Source organism: Chiloscyllium punctatum, chromosome 22, assembly GCF_047496795.1.
Source record: "Chiloscyllium punctatum isolate Juve2018m chromosome 22, sChiPun1.3, whole genome shotgun sequence".
Lineage (NCBI taxonomy): Eukaryota > Metazoa > Chordata > Chondrichthyes > Orectolobiformes > Hemiscylliidae > Chiloscyllium > Chiloscyllium punctatum.
The window spans coordinates 32,104,058-32,126,898 of NC_092760.1; the positions used below are offsets into that span (position 1 = coordinate 32,104,058).

At 42.1% G+C, this 22,841-nt stretch overlaps 1 protein-coding gene across 4 annotated transcripts in view; it reads left to right on the top strand.

Annotated features, from left to right (window-relative positions):
* LOC140493483 (N-acetyl-beta-glucosaminyl-glycoprotein 4-beta-N-acetylgalactosaminyltransferase 1-like) overlaps positions 1 to 22,841 on the top strand; it is a 687,601-nt gene that overhangs the window by 86,501 nt on the left and 578,259 nt on the right. The window contains exon 1 of one of the 4 annotated variants that reach the window (XM_072591966.1): positions 8,515 to 8,637. The exons of the other annotated variants lie outside the window; for them this stretch is intronic. Within the exon in view, the coding sequence (XP_072448067.1) occupies positions 8,616 to 8,637 (22 nt within the window). The 5' untranslated portion in view covers positions 8,515 to 8,615. Of the gene's footprint in view, positions 1 to 8,514; positions 8,638 to 22,841 lie in introns of those variants that run through there. 4 annotated transcript variants of the gene reach the window in all.

Sequence of the window (22,841 nt, forward strand, 5' to 3'; positions counted from 1 at the left end):
TTAATATGGATGAGTACACTGGGGAGGACTCTCTTACTTTTCTTTGAACTGTGCCTTGATTTTTAAAAATTCGTACATGGGATTTGGGTATCACTGGCTAGGCCATTATTTATTACCCATTCCTAATGGCCTTGGATGCATTACCTTCTTGAACTGTTGCAGTCCTTGGGGTATAGGAACGCCCACAGTGCCATCTCGGTGACAGCACCTCCAATAATGCAGCACTCTAAGCACTCCATTGTAGTGATAGCATAGATAACACGCCGAAGTCTCTGTCATTGTCTTGAACTCCTAACCTGCTGATTCAGAGGTAAGAGACCATTATTGAGTCCCTGTTCACATTGAACTCTGAAGAGGAGACTGCTGAAATACCTGCACTTCATCCCATTGGTGAGACAAAACTGACTGGGGAAAAGAAAGTTGTTGGAGCTGGTGTGGGGATGTCCCAGTTTGCTTCAAGTTTCAGAAGTCTTATCAGACCCAATTCAATGATTAAATATCACAAGAGATTCAAAATGACACAGGGGATTGGATAACTTGGATCAAAAAGAAAATTGAACTTGGAGGGGTGTGGGCCTAAGCTTACATCCGTGGTAAGTTTCCTGACAGCAGTGTTTCAACTCTGCTTGGCCTATCAAATTTACTTGTGTCAACTCCAATCCAGTTTTGTTGGTAGACCCCTGGCACTGTGTGATCTATTGCTGAGTGAGTGCGGGAGGGAGGGATGGTGGAGTCAGAAGCAGCAGGGAAGGCAGTATTGCTGTAAAATGGGCCGCTTTCAAACCGGACAAGCCATCACTGATGTCGGCCGCTCATTAAGCTGAAAACTTAGCCCATTGTGTGCTTTTGACTTCAAAGGGATATTTAATATATCTGGAAGGTTTTAAGCAGTAGCTAGATATAAAAAAACAGCCTTGGGGATTTGAGCTGGAATCAAAGAAAGATCCTGAGAGGAATTGTACATTGAGTGGCTACACACAGCTAGAGTAGAGGACAGAAATTGAAAATTAAGTGCTTCAAGTGATTCAAAGATTGGTTTGGACAATGGATGACTGGATATATGGAATATATTTGCAATGCAGGCAGTTAATGTTGCATTGATTTAACTGCTATTTACAATTGGATAATGATCTGGTGAGGAGTGGTATTGAAAGTTAAGTGGATCAATATAGGCTGAGCTGATCACAATTGTTTCTTCATTCAGGCAGATGGAAAAACTTAATCATTTTCCACATGCTTCTATAATAAACCCATGGGACATCGTGAGGTTTGCTTCAATATCTCTGGGGTTCAAGAAGTATTATTGTAGATGAAGTGGATGGGATGAACTCCATGTCTGGAAAGTGACACAAGTTGGGGAAAGGCCCAAATTGCTTTTATTCTCTGCCTTTGCCTTTGGAATATGTAAAGATGTGAGGAGGAGTCAATAATGCAAGTTAAGCACGCCACTTCCTGCAAGTGGAGAACATGGCTATCAAACTGTTGTTTGAGACTGTGGTAGCCAAGGCGCTGATCATTCCTTAGACCATCCAGTCTCATCAGTTCACTACAAAGAACTGTGGTGCACTTCTCTGGTTCTAATCTAGTACTTAGTCCAATTATACTGAATTATTTTAAATAATCCACCTGACTATTTGAGTATCTTTTGATATAAGCTCTAGTTTTAAACATGAGACCCCCCCCCCCCCAACTCTTAGGATTTATCCTATTAACAGAGTTCTAAGATTTGTTATCAATCTGGTCACACCCCCGCACCAGTTTAAAAGCCTCAATATCCTTCAGCAAAAGGCAGGAAAATCTAGGCTCAGTAATCAAGTGCAGATGTAAACCAAGTAACCTGCAGCTCCTTCTAAATAAGGCACTATATTTTAGTGCAACTTTCCTGATATTGATGTGATTAGTGCTTCATGTTGTTGGCAGGGGGAGTGACAGAGTGGGAGGATGGGGGATGCGGATGGAGGGAAAGTTGGGGAAGCAGTACAGTGGTGCCCATCTTCTGGTAAACACTCACCAACCCCCTTTATAGTTGTAACAAGACTTCCCTATTTTAAACTCCAACCTAGCAATAAAAACCAAAATTCCATTTGCCACCTTAACTATTTGTTGCACCTGCATACTGATGTTTTGTGTTTCAGGCACAGGATCACCCAGATCCCTCGCTGTTGCACTTTTCTGGAGTCTTTAACTGTTTAAATAGTGGTCTGTTTTTTTTTATTCTTCCTACCAATGTTCATGACCTCTTACATCCTTATTTTAACCTCCACATACTACGCTTTTGCCCATTCACTTAACCTATCTACCCTCTGCCAAATCTTTAATGTGGATTGTAAATAATTGACATCCTAAGACTGACCCTTGTGGGACTCCATCAGTTGCATCTTTCCAACCTGAATAAATTTGTTAATCCTGGCTCTGTCTTGTGCGTTAACCAATCCTTAATTGATAGTAATGCGTTGTATTCAATACTGTGACCTCTATTTTGTATGTTTACCACTTACATAGCACCTTTATTGGAAGCCTTTTGAAAATCTGAATGTGCAGCATTTACCATTTTGCCTTTACCAACTCTATTTGGGATAGCCTTAAAGCACTCTAGCAAATTCATTAAACATGATTGCCCTTTCGTAAAACCATGTTGACTCTGATTGCATTAAACCTTTCTAAATATCCTGCCATTTTTCCTTAATCAATTCTAACAATTTCTCAACAACAAATATTAGGCTAACTGGCCTGTGGTCCACTGCATTCCAACTCCTTCCCTTCTTGAACAAGGGTTTTCCAATGTTCGTGGTTTTCCAATCTTCTGAAACTGACATGGAATCCTGTGAATTCTGCAATATTTTGACCAATGCTCCTAGTATCTCTGCAACTATTTTCTTGGAAATCTTTAGAAGCAAGCCATCAGGCTTTGGTGATGTTTCTGTCTTTAGTTTTATTATTCTGTCAAATGCTTTACTTCTCATTATTGAGACTGTTACAATGGATATTTAAATGGCAGATTTTATATTTGAACTTCTAGAGTTTGTTTGTATGGAAATATGGGGACTGACGATGAAGGATAATTTAAAACATCTACAGCTTGGTCAGAATTTTGCATCAGATAGTGCCTGAAACTCTGCTTCAAAATACACTTTGAAACTAATAGAGCTAACAATCGTATCTCAGCCTTTTTCTTCCTTTTCCTCTATAGGTGCCTCTAGCTATTGACAAAGTGTTTCTGAATGGTAGCAAGTCTGAAGGCAACAGTTTTCTTGATCCATTAACTATAAAGGGTTCTCATTCCTGGTGTAGGCATTTCTGAAGTTTCCTATATCCCGCGCATCAACATTTGAAGGCCATTTTCCCAACTTCTCCATTTATTCACGAACCATTGCTATGCTTTTCGTATAAATTCTTGTAGTATCTTCAAAGTTCAGACTGATCTGAAACTGTTCAAATAGACCCATTTAGGAGTATGGTGGTCCTGATACAAATATCCACAATTCTACAGGCCCAAACTCGATCTCTATCATTTGATGATGACCCTCTGCTTCCATTTCTTTTCCTATAATCTTAATTTATACACAATGCTGACAAGGTCACATCAAAGGTATTTCCCAATGTGAACTGGGAGGATAGTGGTGTATCTTCTCTGAGATCAGTGCGTTTTTTGTGGCACTTGTGTAGGGAAGAAATTCCTGAATATGGACCCAGGCACAATATGGACTCGATGGGCCAAAGGGACTCTTCTACACTTCATGATTCTATAGGGAATGTGATATCTGTCCAAGCGTAGCTGGGTAGCACTTAGTTTGTTGAGCTAATGGAATCTCAAGCATGAATGAACCATTTAGTCTTTTCCTGTCCATTACACTTCTTATATATTCATATGCATCTGGAGGTGATGGTGTGCCCATGACTTTTTATTGCATTCATGTTCAGGTTGAGGATCGCAATTTTCTTTCAGAAGGACTTGGCAAGTTACTGCAGTGCAACAGGGTTGATACTGAATTGAGTGACTAAGTACTGATCCAGTGAATTGCTCTATTGTGGATGGTGACCAGTTTCTTGTGCATTGTTCTCACTGCATTCAATCAGGTGAATGGTGAGTATTCACATTAGTAGAGCTTGCCCTTTAATCCATTGTGATTTTTTTTTTAAACCTAATATCCTTCTATGCAGTACTTTTAAGTGTTTTCTTTATAATGTGAAGGATGCTGTCTCCAGATCAAACTCCGATCAATTATTATATAAAGCGTGCACTACTGGAGTACTAAGCATAACGGTAAGGAAGATTCCTATTACATCAGTACAATGTTTAGCTTCACTTTCATCTCCAAGCTAATTTTGGTTGCTCTGAAACAGGGACTGAATTTAGACTTGCTTCAGCATGTTTCAATCAAGACTTGCAAAACCAATGGACAGAAGGGATTTCCATCCCATCCAGCTTTCACTGCACTTAGCTGCAGCAACACCATATGGAGTAGTCGCTGATTGGTTTTCAAATTAAAAAAAAGCATTTTCCCAAGCTAGTGGAGCTTTTTTTTCTCTTTGTGCAAAGTCCAAGAAGCAAATGAGCCCTCTTTAATCCCGAGTGTGAATTTTTTTTTGTGAGCGTGCACTGCATATGCAGAAAGCTCACGTTCCCGAGGAAGCTGCTGTGGTTTGCTGGGAGTGTTGCTGAGCCACCTGTGACATCATTAATGAGGAAGTCTATGGAGAGTGACAGTGTGCAGCAATCAAAGCGAAGTTGGTTCAACCTCCTCCATTATGGCTAGCATAGGGAGAGCTAATAGCTGAATTGCCAAGTGACCTTTAATTTAGTTTGGGTGATTTTAACTTCATTTTAAACAAAAAAGAATAGGGTGACTCAGGAGAGGACTGTTTCCAGATTAGTGGCATTAAATGTTAACGCAAGGAAATAAAAATTTATCTTAAGTAATGTTATGATGTAACACAGCCAAGCATATTGAGCTATTCTTCCAGAAAATCTAATTAAGCTGAACTTTCGATCGGTACGATTGCCTGTGCTTCAGCGTATCTCATTCAGACAGCTCATGGCTCCAAACACTAGAGCGATGAGGAAGCTGGGTGTTAACAGGGAAGGCTAATAAGTGTGAATGTAAGATGTGAGCTGAGTCTGTGTTGTCATGATATCACGCAAAAATGTGATATTTTATGGTTTCGCTCATTCAGTTTGTCCTGTGAGATTGCAGGGAAGGACTGTGTTTGACAACTGCATGTGAAATGGCAACTGATTAACAACCTGCTTTGTTTAATTTAGAGTCATAGCAACATACAGCATGAAACAGACTCTTCAGTCCAACTCGTCCACACCGACACCAGATATCCCAAACTCATCTGGTCCTATTTGCCAGCAGTTGGCCCATAACTCTCTAAACCCTTACAATTCATATACCCATCCAGATAACTTTTTTAAATGTTGCAATTGTACCAGCGTCTATCACTTCCTCTGGCAGCTCATTCCATACACGCACCACCCTCTGTGTGAAAACATTGCCCCTTTGGTCCTTTTTATATCTTTCCCCTCTCACCCTAAACTTATGCCCTCTAGTTCTGGACTCCCCGACTCCCATATTTATTTATCTTATCCATGCCTCTCATGATTCTATAAGGTCACACTTCAGTCTCTGACCTTCCAGGGAAAATAGCCCCAGCCTATTCAGCCTCTTCTGAGAGGTCAGTTTTCTTTTTCTCTGTCTTATTTTCTGTTTGTTGCTCATGGTATGCTTGTGTTTCTTCTTCGTAAAAATCACAGAATTGTTGAATCATAATGTAGAAGGCAAGTCATTCCATCACCTCAAGGGGGTCTGTTAGTCGCATTCTTGTCTTTGGAGTGTCAGGGTTGTGGCAAACGTTTTAGAAAATTTGAGCTCACACTCCAGTGCAGCTTTGAGGAAGTACTGCTTTGTTGGAAGAGGTTTATTTTCAGGTGAGCTGGCTGGGAGAGGGGAGAGGTGGCTTGTGATGATCCAATTAAAGTGTGGAAACTAAGGCTTAACAATAGAGGAAACAGCACTGTTGCTTTCCGCAGTGGATCTAACTAAGTGCTGCCTAGTTTTCAAGGCAGTTGTTGCCTTTCTTCTTGGCTCGATATTGCATCTAATTAGATGTGACAGCTAGAGTTAATATAGGTCTTCAGTTGCTTATTGTGTTGCTTTGTAGGCTGGTGCACTTAAATATGACCCCATGCACTAGCCATTGCTAAAATAAGACTTCACATGAATGAATGCAAGCATCCTGGTTTATTAAACTGTTAACAAAAAAGAAACTCTGAACAGGAGGTTACACTGGTATCCTGTAGTACAGTAGCTAAAAGGTGGTTAATAATTGTTTTACTTCCAACAACTGATAGGGTACAATTTTAGAACATGTTGTTCACCATAAAATCCTCCGTGATGTGAACATCCAACAGAATAATTTGCTTGCGTATAAGATGCATTTCTGAGTGAAAGGCAATACTGTTTCCTTGACTGCAGCACTGAAAAGAAAAAGCCAAGAAAATGTAACCTTACGGGGGGAATTTGGGGGGAATTTGGGGGAGTGTGTGTAGAAATTCCACCTCCTTTCTTTGGTGAAGAAGTTGGTAAAATAGGATGTGAATGGAAAGATCAGGATCTCCACGTCAAGAAAATGCTTTGATTTTTTTCCCCTTAAGCTTTGAATGGCAGCTTCAAAATCTCATTGTTGAACAGTGACTCTCTCATTTCCAAACAATATTAGCCCAACTCCCCTTTATGCCACTTCCAATTCTCTCCTCATTTTACTTACACTTTGCATTGGAGCTTAGGGGCAGCATGATTTGTGTGCTTCTGCCAAGTCACTTTGCTCACAGAGACCCACAGCCATCTTGCGCCTGTGCACATGCTGAATCTTGTAGCTCTTAGCTTGCTGTTCACACGCTTGTGTGCATTGTGGTTAGCAGGAATTTGCCAGCCTCTCTGGCTTGTGATGCTTTTTAGTGCAAAGGCTGGGTAGTTTCATGGTGGGAAGAAGTGAACAGTTAAGGAGGAGAGGATGGATATGTCACTATATGGCACTCTGCTATGGGTGGTGGGGTGGGGGGGGGGGTGCGCCCAGTGGTGGCATTGAGGTGGGGAAAAAGAGACAACTCTTCTTTCTAAGACTTTGGTTAGGCCACGCTTTGGAGCATTGCTTTAATTTCTGGTTGCTGCATTACAGGAAGGATGTGGCGGCTTTGGAGAGGGTGCAGAAGAGGTTTACCAGGATGTGGCCTGGATTAGAGGGTATGCATTACAAGGAGAGGCTGAAAAATGTCTGCTTGTTTTCTATGGAGCAGTGGAGGCTGAGGGGAGACTTGAAAGAGGTGCATAGATCGGGAATCTTTTTCCCAGAGTTGAAATATCTAATTCTAGGTGAGAGTAATACTAATAATAGACATGCTTTTAAGGTGATAGGGGGAAAAGTTCAAAGGAGATCTGAGGGACAAGTTTTCTTTTACATATGTGGGAGGAGTCTGGAATGCACTGCTGGGGTGATGGTGGAGGTAAACAGGAAGGGCCCGTTCCTGTGCTGTACTGTTCTGTGTTCTATCTTACACTGGGTGGAGCCTGCAACTTGCTCACAAGAAATCAAGAGGTGGGCGGGAGGTGACGGTGTCCTGGATGGAGATAAAATGGAAGACCGAAAGCTCATGCTGAGAATAAGGATTGTGGCATTGACTAGGAAGGCTGTCAGAGAATGTGTCATCGAGCCCGAGAGTCCAGAAAGAAGCTCGTTGAATCCTACTCTGAGATGAATGAGCTGTGTTTGGATGACTTTTAATTATTTAACATTCTGTTGGCAATACGGCAAGCAGCTTCTGTTTATTGCAACAAGCAATGACCTCACTACTGTTACTTCCTTTCTCTGTTGTGAATAAATTTCTTGTTATCCACCTGAATGTATGATTGATATCTTCTGGTGATCCCACTTACAAGTACTGAAACATTACATTCTCCCAGTGATTGTTAAAGCCAGTAGAGTAAGTCAGATCGTGAGTGTTGTGCAGTGAAGTCCCTTCTGCTTGAATGGAATACTGAAGAATCTTCCTTTAGACATTTTCCAGCATCAGTAATCCTTCATGTTTCAGAGTCCATGTGGACTGAAAGGTTGCACTGATACTTTATTGAACATGCTCAAGGGTAATGCTTCATGCTGCTTTTCTCAGCCCCTCACTGCGTTGAGGGAGATTGGACGGGTGAACTGCCAATTGTACATTTCCTAGCCTTGAATGGTAGTGCGCCCCCTGGAAAATCAGATACATCGATTGTACTTTTCTCTACAGACATATCATCACTGAACCATGAACTCCGATAGAAAAGCTGGGCACGAGTGTAGAATAATATGTAGGCCAGGCCATAGCACAATCTATGCACACTGTGTTAGGCCGCAGTGTTGTTTGCATTAAATTGCATTGCTACGTACCTTGACTGTAGTATGCCTTGACATCTTAAACTATTTGTAATCAAGGAGGTGATTGCTCATCTCTCTCTCTCTCTCTCTCAAGGGTGTGACCTAACCGGTCCAACACTGATGTGCTCTGGACCCGACAGACAGATAGCACCACAGTGAGGGCCAATTCCTGGCTTGGAGCAGTGGATGGACTTGGAAAAATGGTGCCAACAGATGCAGTTGGTGGGTCTCAGTATTGCTTGATGCTTTCACATCTCCTACCTCATGATTTCACAAGAAGGGTGCCTGAGACCGAAAGATTAAGAGAGAAAAGCCACTGCAAGCTATGGTGAACCATGAATCTCACTTGATAGCACAGCTTGGTCATAGATCTGGGCTGACTGGCTTAAGGTGGTTCTCACTGTCTTTGCTCTGAAAACATCTAGTTTTGAGTGCGGAATATGTTACAGAACAGGATACTCCTTTGTTCTTTGTTATTAAACAACCTGTTTGGATGTGATATGACAACACCTCAGTGACCCTTATACGCTGAAGTGAGACTTGAACCCAGGCTGCATCACGAGACCCTGAATATAATGTTTGCTGTGGCTCACTGGTCACCCCTGAGTCAACAGGCTTGAGTCCCCCCCTTGGGGACTGAGCACAAAACCTAGGCTGATATTCTGGGACCGGGTACACTGACAAAGGTTGTATTGTCGTTTGTGGGAACTAGATCTGCAAACGTCGCTAGTCTTTCCTGAATTATCCAACACCCTTCAGAAAAATCGACTTAAACAGACTTCAAAGTGCTTTAAGATATTCTAAGTTGTTCAAGTCCCAGTGGAAATTCAAGTCTTCCTCTCGCTTTTGTTTAGCCAAGAGAGTGAGAGAGGGCAGTCTGCATTTGGCTGCTGCGGTCATATTTCATGAGAATTCCCCCTCCCCAAGCCCTCTGAGAGCCCAGCTGCCGATGACATACGCTGCAAACTTGCAAGAATGTTAAGCTGCTGTGCTGAGGATAAAGACCATGTCCAGATGGTGCACAATGTTCTTTCTAACTTGGTTGGGTGCTCATAGGTGGGAGTACCCAGTGTGTGCTGCTACTGAACCTGAACTCTCCGTAGCCTTTAGCTGAATTATTCATTTAAACGACATGCTGTCTCTCCACTTTGAGGTTTCAGTATATTGCCATATGTCCTACCCTCTAATATCCTGTGTTGAGCATCAGCTGAATTTTGAACAGTTTCCCTTGTTGTCGTTCTCTTGCTGACATTCATAAAGTGATCGGCATTTCTTTTTTGGGGGAGAGGAAAAGGCCCTGATGGTCATTATTTCAACATGGATGGGAGCTACGCATGGTTACCCTGTGGAATCCCCATTGTAGCACACTCTCTAAAGAAATTGTCTGGGAGATTAAATTTTCCATTTGGGCAATTCCTCAGTACCTTGGACCCTCAGAACGTCTCCATTCCAAGTGGACACTTGGGAGGGTTCAGATGAAGTACAGTAAGCAATTTCATGGTGGCATAGTGGTTAGCACTGCTGCCTCGCAGCTCCAGAGACCCGGGTTCAATCCCTGCCTCAGGCATCTGTCTGTGTGGAGTCTGCAAATTCTCCCTGTGTCTGTGTGGGGATGCTCCGGTTTCCTCCCATGTGCATGTTAGGTGAATTGGCCATGCTAAATTGCCCGTGGTGTTAGGTGAAGGGGTAATTGTAGGAGAATGGGTCTGGGTGCGCTGCTGTTCGGAGGGTCGGTGCGGACTTTTTGGGCTGAAGGGCCTGTTTCCACACTGTAAGTAATCTAATCTAAGTACTCGACAAACATTGGATGATTTGTGATGCAGTCTCACTCATGACAAACTATTGAACAGAGCCCCTTACTATCGAAGCCTCCCCAGACCACCTGCACACCTCTGACCTTGACCCACCTCTTCCTCACTCTGTCAGTAGCACTTGGTACAAAGTTATGTGACCATGAAACTTTAGCAGAAAGTGTGATTGTGTGATTGTGTTCTAACAAGTAGCAAAATGATCTTCACAGAATCAGAATGGCTAATAAATAAAAACATTGGGCTTTCCTGTGATTTTGCACACATGACACATGTCTATATAAAATGAGTATGTGTGAATTCTGAATAACCTTATATGTGTCATATCTTGGATATAAACTTTAGATTTATGGAGTGCTATCATTTTAGAAGAGGTGGAGGGTTTAAACCTCAAAATAGTGGTCCACTATTGCTCATTTAACTATGTTATGACTGGGTTTTGCTCAGTTTCTCACTCCATACATATGACTTAATTTGGGTTCTTCATATAGATAACACAGTCTTCTATTAGCCATAATGGTGAAGCAATGGCCTTGTGGTATTATCACTTTGCTATTTAACAGTAGGCCCAGGTGATGTTCTGGGGATACAAGTTCAAATCCCACCATGGCAGATGACTGCATTGCCTTATTAACATCTCTCGACAAGAAGTGTTCTTGCACAGTTCAAGTCCCCCCTTGCTATTTGAACTTTTTTCGTGTCAATTAGTACATAGGACTTCAGTATGACAACTAAGCTACAGTTCAAATATCTCTTCTCCTATGGCCAGTTCATTTTCAGGTTTTAGCCTTGAAACTGGACAAGAGAAACCAGTTCAAGGCAAAATGCTGCAGATGCTGGGAAATCTGAAACAAGCGCACAGTGCTGGCAAAACGTAACAGGTCTGGTATTATTTCTGGACAAAGAAGCTAAGTTAACACTTTGAGTCTGGTATGACTACACCATCTAAAGAGTCATATTGGTCTCCAATCATTATCTATGTATTTCTCTCTCCACAGATACTGCTAGATTTGCAAGGTTTCTCCACTGTTCTTTGTTTAAGGAAAAATGGTTTCCACCTTTAATTCATGTTACTGCACAACACAAAATGCATATGATCGCCTCAGTTGCTGGATACACGCTTGCAGCCTTGCAATGGCTGTACCAAAATCTGTTTTTAGTGCACATTGTCTTTCCGTTCAGTGAGCAAGCCTGGTGTTGTCAATGAAGGAGGCATTAAATACAAAATGGAAACCTGCCCGATGATGAGGTCAAAGTAATAGATGACCTACTTGCTAAAGTGCTACTTGAGCAAGGAATGATACAAGTCACGGATCTCGCAAGTCTGAAGCTAATACATTTTTATCATGAAGGGCAAAGCTGAAAAAGGTCAAGATTGGTAGATTTGCAATAAAACTGCGGTGCTTACAAAGTTTGACAGGACAAACAATTGATTGCAATCTGCTATGAATATAAACATAAAGCAATAAAAATGATTTGCAATAATTGAATGGAAAGAACAGTGAGTAATTTGGGTTTGGTCCTTGTACGTTATCAGGATAATGAGACCCTGTCAGACAGGCTTATTCCCTGAAATAACAACAAAATGACCTACCGTGTAAGCTCCTGCAGTGTCCCTGCTCTTACAAGTTGATTCTAATGTATACGAAAGGTCTGCTGCAGTGAAAATCCTTTTCAGCGCAGTATTAACTTAAGTAGTCAATAATGGTGTGTGCAATTGTTGGAGTGTTGTTGTCACAAGCCACAGTACAAATACGAACCATAGATCTACTGTGGTGGGGCCACCTCATTATATGGTGTAGCAAACATCACTGTTTTGGCTTTAATTCTTTTTAAAAACCATTTGGAATCCTTTTATAACAATTTCCACCTGGCATTTGTGGAATGCAAACTAAATAAAACTAGTATTTTGAAGTTTTATATTCTAATATTGATGTGACAGATAAGCACTGCTAAACATCATCTGCCTACAAAGACTTGATGTAAATGAGATTGGTCCTTTCTCCTCTTCCAGTTACCTCATGCTTTGTCAGTTGATAACTGTGAGGCAATTTAGTAATTTTTACACAAAGCAGTTATTGCTTAATGGTCACTGGTGTGAAAGGGGAGCAGGCTGCTACAGTGATAACATCAAACTGAAAACAGCCGCAATGAGTAGAGATGGTGTTGCATGGTGCAAAAACTAACTCTTGGAGAACTGTGTGTTGTCAGTAAAATAATGGGGAGTACTTGATATTGCCAGAACTGTGGCTAGGCTAAAACTGAATACTAGATTCTGGATTAGTGGTGCTGGAAGAGCACAGCAGTTCAGGCAGCATCCGAGGAGCAGTAAAATCGACGTTTCGGGCAAAAGCCCTTCATCAGAAAATCAGGCTTTTTCTGATTCCAGAATCCAGGGTTGCACAGTCCCAGTTGGGGGAGTGGTGAATGATGAGGTCCGTGAACATTTGTTTGGCAGTCTGTGACAGAACAGCTTTTGAGGCAATTATGAAACCAAGTCTACATCGTTGAAGATTTGGAAGCCATACAGCTGCCTCGTCCCTAAGGGAAGGCTGGTAGGTATAGGGAATGCTGGATGACTAAAGAAATTGAGGGTTTGGTTAAGGAAAAAGAAGGAAGCATATGTCAGGTATAGACAGGATAGATAGAGTGGAATCCTTAGAAGAGTATTAGGAAAGTAGGAGTATACTTAAGAGGGAAATCAGGAGGGCAAAACGGGGACATGAGATAGCTTTGGCAAATAGAATTAAGGAGAATCCAAAGGGTTTTTACAAATATATTAAGGACAAAAGGGTAACTAGGGAGAGAATAGGGGCGCTCAAAGATCAGCTAGGCGGTCTTTGTGTGGAGCCACAGAAAATGGGGGAGATACTAAATGACTATTTTGCATCAGTATTTACTGTGGAAAAGGATATGGAAGATATAGACTGTAGGGAAATAGATGGTGACATCTTGCAAAATGTCCAGATTACAGAGGAGGAAGTGCTGGATGTCTTGAAATGGTTAAAGGTGGATAAATCCCCAGGACCTGATCAGGTGTACCCGAGAACTCTGTGGGAAGCTAGAGAAGTGATTGCTGGACCTCTTGCTGAGATATTTGTATTATCGATAGTCAGAGGTGAGGTGCCGGAAGACGAGGTTGGCAAATGTGGTGCCACTGTTTAAGAAGGGCAGTAAAGACAAGCCAGGGAACTATAGACCGGTGAGCCTGACCTCGGTGGTGGGCAAGTTGTTGGACGGAATCCTGAGGGACAGGATGTACATGTATTTGGAAAGGCAAGGACTGATTCGGGATAGTCAACATGGCTTTGTGCGTGGGAAATCATGTCTCACAAACTTGATTGAGTTTTTTGAAGAAGTAACAAAGAAGATTGATGAGAGCAGAGCAGTAGATATGATCTATATGGACTTCAGTAAGGCGTTCGACAAGGTTCCCCATGGGACACTGATTAACAAGGTTATATCTCATGGAATACAGGGAGAACTATCCATTTGGATACAGAACTGGCTCAAAGATAGAAGACAGAGGGTGGTGGTGGAGGGTTGTTTTTCAGACAGGAGGCCTGTGACCAGTGGAGTGCCACAAGGATCGGTGATGGGTCCTCTACTTTTTGTCATTTGCATAGATGATTTGGATGCGAGCATAAGAGGTATAGTTAGTAAGTTTGCAGCTGACACCAAAATTGCAGGTGTAGTGGACAGCGAAGAAGGTTACCTCAGATTACAACAGGATCTGGACCAGATGGGCCAATGGGCTGAGAAGTGGCAGATGGAGTTTAATTCAGATAAATGCGAGGTGCTGCATTTTGGGAAAGCAAATCTTAGCAGGACTTATACACTTATTGGTAAGGTCCTAGGGAGTGTTGCTGAACAAAGAGACCTTGGAGTGCAGGTTCATAGCGCCTTGAAAATGGAGTTGCAGGTAGATAGGATAGTGAAGAAGGCATTTGGTATGCTTTCCTTTATTGGTCAGAGTATTGAGTACTGGAATGGGGAGGTCATGATGCAGCTGTACAGGACATTGGTTAGGCCACTGTTGGAATATTGCGTGCAATTCTAGTCTCCTTCCTATCGGAAAGATGTTGTGAAACTTAAAAGTGTTCAGAAAAGATTTACAAGGATGTTGCCAGGGTTGGAGGATCTGAGCTACAGGGAGAGGCTGAACAGGCTGGGGCTGTTTTCCCTGGAGAGTCGGAGGCTGAGGGGTGACCTTATAGAGGTTTACAAAATTATGAGGGGCATGGATAGGGTAAATAGACAAAGTCTTTTCCCTGGTGTCGGGGAGCCCAGAACTAGAGGGCATAGGTTTAGGGTGAAAGGGGAAAGACATAAAAGAGACCTAAGGGGTAACCTTTTCACACAGAGGGTGGTACGTGTATGGAATGAGCTGCCAGAGGAAGTGGTGGAGGCTGGTACAATTGCAGCATTTAAGAGGCATTTGGATGGGTATATGAATAAGAAAGGTTTGGAGGGATATGGGCCAGGTGCTGTCAGGTGGGACTGGATTGGGTTGGGATATCTGGTCGGCATGGACGGGTTTGACTGAAGGGTCTGTTTCCATGCTTGTACATCTCTGAATCTAATGACACTTCAATTCCCTCGATGACCTTCTCTGCCTCGTGGTTTCGCTTTCCTCTAGAAACTTAACTGCTACTGTAAAGATGCTACATAAATACAGATTAATTTTTTAGTGGGGTGAGGTGGTAGAGATTAGTTATGTACAGTGGTAATTGGTCACCATTTGAAAATATTTTATGTTCAACACTCCAGCCTGGTCTCCATGGATGTCTAAGTTTGTTACAAAGCACATTGCTAGGCATTTTCTAGCCTGGATAAAGAGAAATAGAGGACATGGATCCAAACTTGTATTCACAAATGAATAAGAGAGTAACAGGGCTGAGGCCATTCATGCTATGTGGATATGAGATGTGCAAAACATAACAAATTGCTCATTTGTGACAGCTTATTCTTTTTTGTTCCCAGAACCAACTTCTACTGCAGCCCATTGAATGTCTTTTTCATGACATGGAAAGAGAAAAATTTTTGATTTTATTGTCCTTTTTCTCTCCTTTTTCTCTCCTTGCTCTCCTTTCCTCCATTTATAATCTCGTTCCCTTTATGTAGTCACGTGCAGATTCTGCCTATCTTTGTTTTTCTCCCTTTTCATTTAAGCCTTTTATTCTCTCCCAACTCTGCGGTGAGCACACTGGTATGAAAGCTACTATTTCCCCAGTTCTCCAGAGAAATACAGCTGTCACATAGAGTGCTGAAGGCAGGAATTCGACAACAATGCACGGCAACAATGAAGCTCCTCACAGTAAAACAAGCTTGTCCCAGCACTCAGTTGAGTGTCACTCCATGTTGACATTGCAGTAACATGTGCAGTGTGGTGTATGCAAGTAAATATTCACGATCGTATGTTGAGACTGTTTGCAGAGACCAGCTTGAAGAAAACCCTCACCAAGCTTAGCAATGCTTTGCATATTTTATTCAGGTGATGAAACCAGAAGTGTGCATCAATTTCAGCAATGTGCAACTATCTTGGTGACGTTTTCACAGTGCTGTTATCATAGTAAAATGTTCTGAGGTACTTTACAAGTGAATGTCAAACAATATTTCACACCAAGCAATGTAGGGATATCTTGGGACCCATGACCAAAAGCTTGGTTAAAGTGGTCGGTATCAAGGAGTACCTTTTAAAAGCTGGGAGCGAGTAGTTAAAGCAGGCAGAATGGTTGCTGAAAGTGTAGCTCTGTGTTTAACCATCCCTGCTTTCCATCAGAATGTTAACATCTTGGTTTCATTTATCACCAAAAGAATGATACTTAAATATATTTATCCTGCCATTGTTCTCATGCCAGTCATAATCATGCAAAGAAGTAAAGGCTAATTGCAAAATTCAATATTTGTGAAGTGAACTTGTACACATGCAGATCAATCTAAAATGCCCAGTTTCAGAATGCAGACTGATTTGAAATCGCTCCCTTTTGCCACCAAATGTGTTGTTTGTTTTCCTCTTGGCCCATTGATTTCTGGCAGGGAGTTTGCCAGTTGAGGATTGAACTTGGCACCTGACATGGGTGACATTGTGGTTGTTGGAGCCAGTACTACTCTGGAATGCTGTTGACAAAAGATGACGATTCCCTGGGCAGGAAATAGATTGGACGTTGCTTGGAAAAGCTGCTGGATGTGTAACCTCTTGAAAGGTAGCTAGAACGAGCTCTGTGTCTGTGTACCAGAGGCTGAAGGGATGGGTAATGGCACTGAACTGCTCCATTCATTGGGAAAACAGGCACAAGTTATACTTGATTGCATTGAAATGCTAAAAGCTTGATGCCCATTTCCACTTATTTATTGAATAGAGTCTGCTTTCGTTACATTTAAAGACGTAGTTGGGTCATGTATTAGTGAAGCTTTTCAATTGCCTGTTAACTGTGGGCAGCTCAAGTTACTCCTGGTGCGACATTCCCCTTGCTTCGACTTGCTGCTTGCTCTCTGATGACAAGCCAACTATTTTTGCATCTGGTGGGAGTAATTCTGTGCATAACTATGGATGCCTTGTGTTAAACTTAGATTTGAAAGAATAATCACTAAACTGTTTGTTAAGGTAAATATTTTAATGCAGCAACCCTTGAGAGAGTTAAATGATTTGTAAGTGTTGGGTAATTTCACTTCCACTCAGGAGCAGCTAGTATATATTCATTATGCGGCTGGTTTATTTTAACCTTGCCTCTCTCTTCTTGTTTCCAGTGATAGACTGTGAGCTTTGTGCATGGTAATTGTGTTGTTGCATACATGACATGAGAGCTGAGTGTAGAACACACAAGGGGATTTTTACCAGAAGGAGTTGAATTAGTTATTCATTTGTGAAGCTAATTTTATGCGAGCTCTGTACTACTTAGTGTGCTTGATCAAAACAAAATTGCAAAAAAAAATGACCAATGCAGATTATTTTTTAAAATTATAGCTTTTTTTTGTGAGCATTTGTAATTCATTTGAGTGAAGTAATTTATTCTAATCTCAGCCAGAAGTATGTCAATTTTCTTGTTTTCTTTAGCTGTTGCTGGGCAAGCAAAGCAGTCCATTGTGACCTCTTTGATGTAATGTCAACCTGATGACATGAGCCACACGACCTTTGCCGTAGATTTCGTGAGGAGACAGATTTTTTTCCCTCCTTTTGCCAAATGACTAATATGCATCACAAAATAAACCAGAGGCTTTTTAAAAAAAAATCTGATGCAAAGCCAAGCCATGTCGTAAGGTTAAGTGATACCAACCAAATTCAAAAGAGTGGGAAGTAGAGAATATGAAACAAAGGAAAAAGTGGTGTTTAGATGGCTGCAATTTTGGGCCTTAACTATGCATTCTAATGTGGAAGGGTACTAAACTGTAGCTAGCACTGGATCCTCAATATTTTGGTAGGGTTTTCTATTAGGCTTCGTTGTCAATGGGCAGAGTCATAGATTCATAGAGATGTACAGCAAGGAAACAGACCTTTTGGTCCTACTTGTCCATGCTGACCAGATACCCCAACCCAATCTAGTCCCACCTGGCCCATATCCCTCCAAACCCTTCCTATTCATACACCCATTCAGATGCCTTTTAAATGTTGTAATTGTACCTGCCTTCACCTTCTTCCTCTGGCAGCTCATTCCATACACACATCATGCTCTGCATGAAAATGTTGTCCCTCAGGTTCCTTTTAAATTTTTCGCCTCTCACTTTTTAAACTTTTGGACTCCCTTCTCCTGGGAGAGAGAGCCTTGGCTATTCACTCTATCCACAATCCTCTGAGTCATACAGCATGAAACAGACCCTTCGGTCCAACCAGTCCATGTTGAACATAATCCCAAGCTAAACTAGTCCTGTCTGCCTGCTGCTGGCCCATATCTCTTCGAATTGTTCCTATTCATGTACTTATCCAAATGTCTTTTTAAATGTTGTGACTGTATCCACCACTTCCTCAGGAAGTACATTCCACATGTGAACCATCCTCTATGTAAATGATTTGCCCCACCTCTCATGATTTTATAAACCTTGAAGGTCACCCCACAGTCATTGCCAACCCTCCGAGCCTGTCCTAGGATCTCCAGGGTTTGGGAATTAGTATTAACATACTTTAGTGAGCAACCCAGGAGAAAAATGGTAGCAGACATTCTCTGAGAATAGCTTTTATTTTCTTGTTTTTAAAGCCAAACAGCTGCTGGGTTCAAAATATTGGCAATGGAGGAAAGGCTATTTAAATTCATTGGGACAGATGGAGGTAGAATGTGCTGAAAACTTGAATACATTCAAACTCAAACTAAGAACATGGGCTCAGCACTAGAGAGTGTGCTGTGACATCTGCACACCTCTTTCACAATTTCTCTGCGGGAAAGCAAAGTGACTTGAGCATAGCTAAGCCCTGTGGATGTCCTGTCCATCTAAAGAGATTAATTAAACCTGAATTCCCTCCGAGATTATTCTCTTGGTCAGCTTAATTTCTTTTAAAAATTATTCACGGGATGAGGGCATTGCTGTTAGGCAGCATTTATGGTCCATCCCTACTTGCCCAGAGAGCATTTGAGACAACTGCATTGGTGTGGGCTGAGAGTTGCATGGAGACCATACCCAAATAAGGATGGCAATTTCCTTCCCTAAAGGACATTAGTGATCCAGATTGGTTTTTCCAACAATGGATTCATGGTCATCATTAGACTCTTAACTCCAGAATTTGTTTTAATTGAATTCAAATTCCATCTGCAGTGGTGGGATTTGAATCCAGGTTCCCAGAACATTATTTGAGTCTCTCAATTAATAGTCCAACGATAATGCTACGAGGTCATGGCTTTCCTGGTGCTCTGTAAATTTCAATGTGTTGGGCAATATAGTGCCCAGTTAATAATACTCTTCAGAGATTAAGAGCGGCAAGTGAGACAAGGGCATGTGCTAGTAATACACATAATGTCATCCAGTCATTGGATATCATGTTTTTGCCTGTCCCATCTCAGTGGACTTTCCATACTGTCTACAGAATTCAACAATTATATAAGGTTGCATTACATAACACCCTTCATGTGGTTACAGGAACATGATCTCTCAGCTTGGAGTACGTTGCAAGTAACACTTGCTTTACTCAAGGGCCAGTCAATGACCTTCTGCTTTAAGGGGAAGTAAACTGTTGACACCTTGGCATGCAACAACATTACTATTGTTGAATCCTCCATGATTAACAGCCTGGGGTCATCATCCACGAGGACCTGACTGGATCAGCCATATAAATGCTTTGTCTACCAGAGCAGGTTAGAGGCTAGGAATACTGCAGCAAACAATTTATCTCGTCTCTCACAAGTGCTAACTACAAAGCACAAATCTGGAGAGAGATGCAATACCCTTCACTTGCCCGGATGAGTGTAGCTCCCACAATACTTGGAAGATTGTCCATCCAGGACAAAACAGCTTGGTTGACAGAGCATTCCAAACCTTCACCATTCACTCAGTAGCAGCAGTGGGTACTATCTACAAAATGCACTGAACAACAGGCCAAAGCTCCTTTTGACAATGCCTTTCAAGTCTGCGACCTCTACCAACTAGAAAGAAGGGCAAGGGCAGTACATGCATATGACCAAAGCTGCTTCAAGTTCCCCTCCAAGTCACTCCCCATCCTGGCTACACCACTGTACTTTCATTATTGCTGGATAAAAATCCTGGAGCCACATTCCTCACAGCCCTGTGTGGGTGTTCCTACATCCCATGTTTGAAAAGGCAGCTCACTACTGTCTACTAGTAAACAATTGGGAATGGGAAATAAATGCTGGTCCAGTCAGCAATGCCCTCATCCCATGAGTGAATAAGATGATCCTGGAGTAACTAATGAAAATTTTGACCAAAGATCCAAGTTTTGTGGGACATCTTGAAGGAGAAGTGGAGAGAAGAGTATTAAGTTGGCAATCGCAAAGGGAAAGGTCTTTAGTGAGCCGAAGAAATTTTATTTGCCAAAGTTAAAGAGGTGAAAATGTGTTGCTGGAAAAGCGCAGCAGGTCAGGCAGCACCCAAGGAACAGGAGAATCGACGTTTCGGGCATAAGCCCTTGAAGAAGCCCGTCTTCAAGGGCTTATGCCCGAAACGTCGATTCTCCTGTTCCTTGGATGCTGCCTGACCTGCTGCGCTTTTCCAGCAACACATTTTCAGCTCTGATCTCCAGCATTTGCAGTCCTCACTTTCTCCTCGAAGGTTAAAGAGGTGTCTAGCATGTTGCACTCCCCACAGAGAGTCTCCTGCAGAATTTCCATGGGTTATTTGACAATTCAGCTGCGTAAGAAATGCTGGCAGAATATTCTCAGCATGAGGCTGTTTTAACCTCTGTTTCCTCACTGCCCTCTGAGAAGGCTGTTGCTTTTCTGACAAAAAAAAGGGTTGGTGTGCAGTAAATTTCCATAAAATTGATTTCATAAAAACAAGCACCAAGGCAATGTCCCCCTCCTCATATGTCAAGGGCACTTTGAGATTTCTGTTCTTCACAGAATTTTAAAAGGCAAAATTTATAAATCAGAACCGCGCTGTGAAGGCAAAGGGGGCTTTATTGAGCGCTTTGCATTTTTGTTGTTACTTCACGCTGAGAAGCTCTTTGCAGCTTGATTAAGTTTTGATGGCACAACTGTGATCAGCGGTCTCTTTGCGACACTTTACCTCAAGGAGGACACAACTACTGGGCAGTTTAAACTTTGAAAACAATGAATCACAGGACATCATTAGCACCTCATTTCAAGCTCAACCATAGAAAGTCCCCCTACCCCCTACCTTCATTGTGGCATGACCAGATCACAGTAGCCGTGTGGGTCATATCTCAGAGTTGGTTTGCCCAGTTACTGTGAAATGAAATTCTGTCCATCACGAGGATGTGAATCATTTAGTAGGCCATCTGAGCCCTCCTGCCTCTTCTACCATTCAATAAGGTTGTGGCTGATTTGGTTTGTATATTGAATTTCAGGTTCACACCTACTGGTATTATTTTTTAAAAACTGAAAATGTGTTGCTGGAAAAGCGCAGCAGGTCAGGCAGCATCCAAGGAACAGGAGAATCGACGTTTCGGGCATCAGCCCTTCTTCAGGAACCCTGCCTTACAAGAGTCTATCTCGCCCGTCTTAAAACCATGCAGCGATTCTGTGCTGCTACCTTCTGTGGCAGAATTCCAAAATACCAACTTCCAAATCCTCAGATGAAATTCTGTGTTTAAAAGGTTGACTTCCAGTTTTTGAACTGTGCCCTCTATTTCTGGACTCACCCCATTGAGGAAACAGTTTCACCATCCATCTTGTCGAGACACTTTTTCAGGAGCTTGTTCTCTTCAATCAAGTGAGCCCTCATTCAGTTAAACTTCAGTGGCAGCAAGTCCAGTCTGTCCAACATGTCTTCAGTAGATTAAGTGACCATTCCATGTAGCACTCCTCTGAACTGCCTCCAATGCATTTATATCCTCCGCTAAATAAACAGACTGAAACTACCCAGTGTTCGAGATGTGGTCTCTCTCACCAACGCCCTACATAAATGAGCTATAAATGTAACGCCATAGGTAACAATACGTGGTTGCCATTTATAAAGGAAAAAAAAAGTCCAATTTAAAGTTTTGTGAGCATTCTTTTCAAAAATTGAAATAACCTGACAGACAAAATATTTTGGAGTATTTACCCTGTTACAATGAGGAAGCTGGATTACTGGAAGATCAGCAGTAAATAGCTCATGTTTCCTGGCACAAATTGATTGATACTTTGCAGCAGTGCTGGATGCAGCTTATTTGCCACTTGCTATGCTTTGAGAATTATGAAAACAAATTCATGTCCGTATGCAGAAAATCCTGGACCACATTCAGCTTTGTGTTGCTAAGTGTCAAGTAAATTGTGTGCCACATACGTGTCAGACAATGGCTGTCTCCAATAAAAGAGGATCAAATTGCCCCCTCCCACCCCCTTTGAAATTCAATGGCATAACCCATTGTTGATTCCCCAATTATGAGCACCCCAGGGGTGCTAGCTATTTGGAAGCTGAACTGGACTGACCATAAATACTGTATTCTGGATTAGTGGTGCTGGAAGAGCGTAGCAGTTCAGGCAGCATCCAAGGAGCTTCAAAATCGACATTTCAGGCAAAAGCCCTTCATGACCAAAACGTTGATTTCGAAGCTCCTTGGATGCTGCCTGAACTGCTGTGCTCTTCCAGCACCACTAATCCAGAATCTGGTTTCCAGCATCTGCAGTCATTGTTTTTACCTCATAAATACTGTAGTTACAAAAGCAAACCCGAAGCCAGGAATTATGCAGTGAGTAACTCTCACCACCTGACTCCCCGGGTCTGTCCACTGTCCAACAACACACTCAAGAAACTTGACACTGTCCACGACAAAGCAGCTCGCTTGATTAACACTCTATCCATCATCTTCAACAGCAGAGTAGCTTTCATTTGTCATTTCTACCATATACAACTGATACAGTAAAAACATGCACGCTGCTACTGGAGGGCATGAACTGAGTACTGGGTTGACTGCAGCAATTCACCAGGGCTCCCTCCACAACACCTTCCAAACCCATGACCTCCACCAATTAAAAGGACATGGACCGTAGATAGATCACCTGACATTTTCCC